At 48.8% G+C, this 6,682-nt stretch overlaps 1 protein-coding gene across 1 annotated transcript in view; it reads left to right on the plus strand.

Moving 5' to 3' along the window:
• LOC104121810 (microtubule-associated protein 4) overlaps positions 1-6,682 on the plus strand; it is a 163,549-nt gene that overhangs the window by 79,082 nt on the left and 77,785 nt on the right. Inside the window, exon 4 of the mRNA XM_035889476.1 lies at positions 5,586-5,717. Within this exon, the coding sequence (XP_035745369.1) occupies positions 5,586-5,717 (132 nt within the window). The remainder of the gene's footprint in view (positions 1-5,585; positions 5,718-6,682) is intronic.

The raw sequence follows: 6,682 nt of genomic DNA on the forward strand, positions 1-6,682 counted from the left end.
ACCAAACAAGTCAACGCTCTCAGCAGCCCTACTAAATGTTTTGTGTTCTTTCTCTGGAACCTGCTGTGGGATCGGTTCAGGGAAGGTGCTACTTGCATGGGATCTGTATTTTTACTCTCAGAAGCAAGTTTGCTTTGTAAGTATGTTGTTAATGGTATTTTTTTTCTTTAAGCAAGACATTGTAAGCCGTAATCCCGCATGGGTTTATATTATTAACCGTCGTAACCGGATTTCCAACTATCAGAAAGCTTTAATACTCGCTAAAATGGCTTCACAGGTCTGTGGGATCTGTCAAACTTGCATTTTGTGTCGAGTTCGTTATCTGCTGCTGGTACATGTTAATAGGCCCTTTCAGGAGTGATCATCTAAGAGTTTGGCCAGCCGGTTTTGTTGGCTTTTACGTCTGTTAATTGTAGATTGCACGCAGGCTGTGTGTTTTAGGGGGGTCTCTAGAAATGGGTTTGGAACTTAAACATCCTCTTTTCTACAGCCCTTGGGACCCTGTTTCTAAGATCGTGTTCCTCATGTGCCACAAAACTTGCTTGATTAAGGAGGAATGGAATATCGGGATGGGGTGGGGGTGACAAATAAGCTGGAAGTGTCCGCTTGGTGGCTGTATGGCGAGCAGTGGTTGAGGGAGGCTCCTCTCCTCCTTGTTTAAAGGCATGGATGCAACCTGTCTACTTGGAACAAAATATAATAATAAAAAAGGGGAGGTTTCACTTCTGGTTTACCTGTTGTGATCCTAATTTTACGTTCTTCCCCCGCGAGGTCTTCTAGGAGTACCGATACGGCGATGGGTGTTTGTGCTGGAGTACTACCAGGTTCTGTTAAAACATTTCGGGTTCCGGCAATGTGCTCTACGCTCGGTCAGGCTGAGCATCCAAAAATCAGTTGAAGTCATTTTTGAGAAGGTTCATGTCAAATTTTCTTAACTGCTCCCAGGTCTCTTCCTCGCACTGACAAGGGCATTTATAGGCTCCTGGGGTTGGTTTTTTTTGCTTTCAGTGGAGTTATATAGACAAATGAATGACAGGTTCCTGTCCAGAAGAATTTACAGTAGAGTATAATTAAGTCCCTTGCTATTCTGCAGCACAAATAATCGTAAATAATAACGTCTCTTGACACCCGTAGTGACACTTCCTCGTCAAAGCACCATGCAACTCTAAGCCATCGTTGTCTGTCTTAATAAAGTATTTCCCACTTAAATTGTCCGCCTTTAAGCCACCTGCAGGCTCCGTGATCAGCCAGGATTGCCCAGGCTGATTTTTTGGCTGAAGGCGAGGGGGGTTGGCGCCTTCACGCGTCGCCTTGCCTGCTTGCACCCCTACACCTTGTCCTTCGTGCGGAGGAAGCCAAGCTGTCGTCAGACTCGGCCTGGGACGCTTCCGTGCCCTCGCCGCTGGAGTCAGCCGTGTCAAACGTGGTCACGGAGCGGGATCACGGCTAAAAGCCACTGGCAGAAAAGCAGCGCCCGCTTGCCAAATGAGCGCTGCTTTAGGGTGCTTGGAGCATCTGTGGGGTTGTAGCCCGAGAAGTAGGCATAGCTCCACTGATGGCCAGAAACGGAATTTATTCAAAAGCAGTTCTGCAGTGCTTGCTTTCGGCGGTGCTTACGCGGGAGTAGGGTAGCAGAAGATTTTGTGTTTGCTAGAATGACTCTTTGAATTCCCATTCTCTGGCCCTCAGAGTGCATATAAGGGTAAAAAATAAATACGTTTTATTTCTGCTTAGTTGGACCAGAATCTGAATAGGAACTTTATTTAGACTGGATGTAAGGAAGAAATTCTTTCCAGTGAGGGTGGTGAAACCCTGGCAGGGGTTGCCCAGAGAGGGGGTGGAGGCCCCATCCCTGGGACCATTCCAGGCCAGGTTGGCCGGGGCTGTGAGCAACCTGATGTGGTTCAAGGTGTCCCTGCTGCTGCAGGGGGGTTGGGCTGGGTGACCTCTGGGGGTCCCTTCCCACCCAAAACATTCTATGATTCTATGATTCTATGACTCTTCTACAGTCGTGAACTTCTGGTAGAGCACCATGGCACTTCCCGTAGTTAGTGCCCGACTTGTGGTGTCGGTACCCAACCTGCGGCTGGTGGGCAGCCTCCTCTGTATTTTGAGTTTCAGGTGGGGGAAAAAAGGATGTTTCCAGCATGATTCTTGTTCGGTTGTTTCTTGTGGGACGCCCAAGTTCAAACGCCGGTGCCATGAGCACTCTCCTGAACAGTGCCTCTCGTTTCCCTTTGAGGATCCGGTTCCTTTTTGCTCTCTGCATCCCCGGTCCGGCCCGTCTGGTACAACGTTTCTCAGCCCCCTTGGAAGCGGAGCACGCCTGGGACACCCCCATTGGGGTTGGCTTGGGAGCTGGAGGCACCTCCGTTTGCACAGGGCTGGGGCCGGAGCAGGAGGACAAGCTGGCAGTTCATGTAACGCCGCCAGGGGAGATAAAACTCATTAATTCTTCTGCCTTTCCTGGGGATTAGCTGTGTGAAGTCCCTGCTAAAGCGTATTGCTGTCGATGACTCAAAATAGGAATACGCAGGCCGTCATACGCCTCTGACCTTGCACAGCGTCAGACCCCGGGGATGCCGCACGGCGCGGAGCTCCCAAGTTTAATTATGAGAAGTATTTATGTACTCGGCTGGGATTTCGACACATTTTGAACTAGATTGCGTCACCTCCTCTTCTTGTAAAACCAAAATTTGGTCAAGTTGTCGTAACCGCTGATTGATTTTTCAGTGTCCCTGCTCCTGCAGGGGGGTTGGGCTGGGTGACCTCTAGGGGTCCCTTCCCACCCAAACCATTCTGTGTTTCTATGATTTGTACTGGTATCGGTTTATTATTTTGTGATGCAAACCAAACACCCCCACCCCCAGCCCTCTTTCACCTTTCTCAGTCACTTTTTAATTAGAATTTTTACAACCACTCTATGAATCTTTGTTCCACCTTGCTACGAATTCTCCGTCTGCGACTGGCTGGTACCTCAGCCTCCTGGAAGAGGCAGCGCTTGGCGCTTTTTTATACCAGCGTTGTGGTTTTAATTATTTCTTCTGTTCCTTCTGTGCGTTAACGTTGGGTTTGCTTTTATTAACTGCAGCTTTGCACCGAGTTAAGGGTCGTCTTCAGGGATATCTTCCAGGCACACTTATCAATTCCCTTTCCTGAGCTCCAGTCTTGCAAGTGGTATCGTTAGCCTAAGTGAAGGTAAAGATATAAAAAGCGTAAAGAGATGTATTGGCAAGAGATATTGCATGGGATATTGCATTAGGGGCTGAGAGAAGGAGTTGGTGCAAATCTTTTTGTGTTTCTTCCCAGAAGAAACTGGGAATCAGTTTGAAAGTCCAATGGTGTCGATAGAAGAGTTGGCGAATTCAGGTCTCCTTAAAATGGAAATTCACCTGAGAAGTCAGGAGGCTGGGTATTTGTTTTGAGCCTTCCCACTGCATTTGTTGTGTTTGAAGACGTTAGGGTATATGTTCTTGTTTCTTTTGTACAACTACAGGATCTGGAAACGTCTTTGAAAGCTGAAGCGACCGGGTTTTTACAGTAATAGGCGAGACCACGAGGGAGCTACAGCAGCGCAGCCAGGATGGGCACAACGGAAGTTCAGGATTTTTTTGTGTGTTATTTTTAAGTGTAAATCAAACGTTGCAGGTGTTAGCTCATTTATAGTGACCTTCCACGTGCTGTGCATATCGATACATCCCTTACTTACAAGGAGGACTCCATTTATGCCTCAGTGCTTTTCCCCATCCTGGCCGTTACCACCAGCCGCTGCTTTTCTTTCTCTCTTGAAGTGATTTAAGGTTGAAGTGTGAGAAACAGTGGTCAGCAGAGACGCGTGTGCCGTACCCTTCATACCCAAAGCTTCCCCACAATGTGTAGGGCTGGACCACCTCCCCCCTTGGGGCGCCTCTAAATCCCGGCCTCCCAGGACAGAGGTGCAATCCTCTTGGTCATGAAGTTGAATCTTCTTGGTCATGAAGTTGAATCCTCTTGGTCTTGAAGATGAATCCTCTTGTTCATGAAATTGAATCCTCTTGGTCATGAAATTGAATCCTCTTGGTCATGAAGATGTTGGTGCAGCTGGGGCTGTTGTCAGTGTTTCGTATGTCTGCATATCGTGGCAGGGCTGCAGGGATGCTACAAGCTCTTGCCTGTCCACTGGTTCATCCCAAGGCGCTACACTGGGAGAAGTGAGTAGGCTGGAGCAAAGAAGAGATATTATTAAAGTGAAAAAACCCAACCAGACAACCCCAAAACCACCAGGCACAGAAGATGAGGAAGAGGAGAGCCCACAGCGTGTCTTACTGCTGCTGTTGGAGGGTGTCTCAGCTCACAACTGAACCTTCTTGCTTTGGTGTTCTAAACATCTCCCAACAGCTTGTAAGGACTTCAGGGGAAGGCCAATCTGCATATTTTTAATATTCCTTGTGACAAACCTCACCGAATTAGTTTTACGTAGTCCAACTTCGTTGTTTCCATGTGTTTTTCTGTGGGGCATGTAGAGGCGGTGAAAGGTGCCTACCAAGGCTTCGGTAATGAAACGCTTGACTCTCCGATTGCTGCAGGCTCTTGGTCTCAGTGCAGTTGTCTTTAACGCGGGCCAGCAAAGGAAGATTAACATTTTCCTTGGTCAGATATAAACCATCAGGCTTCGATGTGTTGTTGTGTTCAGAGAACTGTCTTTATTCTAAACTGGGGGAAGATTAGGCTTAAGCGTGAGATATAAAGATATATAAATCATAGAATCACAGAATGGTTTGGGTGGGAAGGGACCCCTAGAGTCACCCAGCCCAACCCCCCTGCAGGAGCAGGGACACCTTGAACCACATCAGGTTGCTCACAGCCCCGTCCAACCTGGACTGGAAGGTTCCCAGGGATGGGGCCTCCACCCCCTCTCTGGGCAACCCCTGCCAGGGTTTCACCACCCTCAGTGTACAGAATTTCTTCCTTAGATGCAGTCTAAATAAAGGCCTTTGAGGTATTCAGGGAAAAGTTATTTGCTGAAATTATTTGGAGTTTGTCTTCCTAGTGAAACAGAGAGCAAAGCCACCCTAGGGGTGGTACTGTGTGTCTGCGGTGGTGCTAACGTTTTTGTAAAGATGCTCAGAGCCTGCGTGTCGATGCCTGGGGGGAGAGGAACGGGCTTTGGTTTCCCCTCTGCCCCGCTGTGACCTGAGCAGCAGGTTGTGGTCAACGTTTCTGCATTGACAGGCTTGAAAGCTTTGCTCAGCCTCACAAGTTCAGCGTCTCAGGGTTGTTCCAGCTCATACATTAATGAAAACTCTCCCTAGCGATGAGTGTGAGGAGCTGAATTGTCCAGCATCCGAAAACAGGACAGCACCATGACGTGTGGGCCCGTTCTTGGTCTTACATGCGTATCAAGATGCAGAAATTCCCGTTGTTCTGTTACTTATACTTGAAGAGTTTGATCAAAGCAGTAAAAAATGACTGTTCATGGTCTCTGGTTTGGCTAGCAGTTCACGTTATCTGTTGGCCTCTGAATTTCATATCATGTAATAATCTGTTTTAAATATTGCAGCTTAACGTTTCACTTCTGACTGTGCCGCCGTCTTCTCTAATTGCAGTATTCCCAGGAGAAATCATGGATGAAAAGCTGTCTTACAAAGAATTTCTCGATCGCAACGACTCCTGGACGCTGGATGAGAGAGACCTGTGCTTTGAGTCGCAGCCCGTATTCAAGCCCATGGAGATGGCTGGTATGACTGCATTGCCCTTAAAACCGTAGCGTTGGTTGTTTTATGGGTTGCGTGCCACGGCAGAGCCCTACCCTCCATCCCTAGGGGTGGTTCTGTTCTCTTGCCTTGCACTCATGCCTGTGTTCTTTGGAGTGTGTTGCTTGGTTTCCCTAAAACACATAACGTCTCGACACTGGAGCTAGAGGTTGGACTCGATGATCTAAGAGGTCTTTTCCAACCAAAGTGATTCTATGATTCTATGATTCTATGATTCTAACGTAGTGCATCGAGCCCCTGACGTGCCCTAGCACGTGGTCTGGCTGCTTAAAGACGGATCGCTGCTCCGGCGCGCGAGAGCACGCGGGGCGCGGGTGAGCAGATTTCCCCCCCTGGCTTGGCTCACGCAGCGGCAGTGGTTTTTGCTTGACGCCTGCAGTTCAACCGCTCTCGAGCGCCGCGGCTTTCAGTGCAAACCTCGCCAAAATTGTTGACAGCTGAAGGCCAGCCTGCCCCGGCGCTCCGGAGTGCCAGTTCCAGCAGTCACGTAGCGGCGTCTGCAATGCGGGTCGGCCTGCGGAGGCAGCCCGTGTAGCTGCTGACTCTCTTGAAAATTAGATGAACCTTGTGTAACTTGCTCCTGCAAAAAGATGCTCTTTCAGCTGACGGCTTGCCCGCAATTTGCTCTCACTTTTGGGAAAGCTGATGGGCAATGACTTGCTCGCCCGGGGAGGGTACAAGAAATGTGTGTGGATTGTAACAGGCAAGGAACCTGGGAAAGACGCTGACTGAAGCAGGATGAATTTTTTTTATTTTTTAATGTATTTTTGAGCACTGTGGACCTGCTTCCTAAATTATTTTCCTTCTATCTAAATCTCGTATTTACTAGGAATCACAGAATCCCAGAATCCCAGACTGGCTGGGGCTGGCAGGGCCCTCGGGAGCTCACCCAGTCCCACCCCCCTGCCCAAGCAGGCTCACCCAGAGCA

Source organism: Egretta garzetta, unplaced genomic scaffold (assembly GCF_000687185.1).
Source record: "Egretta garzetta isolate BGI_Z169 unplaced genomic scaffold, ASM68718v1 scaffold912, whole genome shotgun sequence".
NCBI lineage: Eukaryota > Metazoa > Chordata > Aves > Pelecaniformes > Ardeidae > Egretta > Egretta garzetta.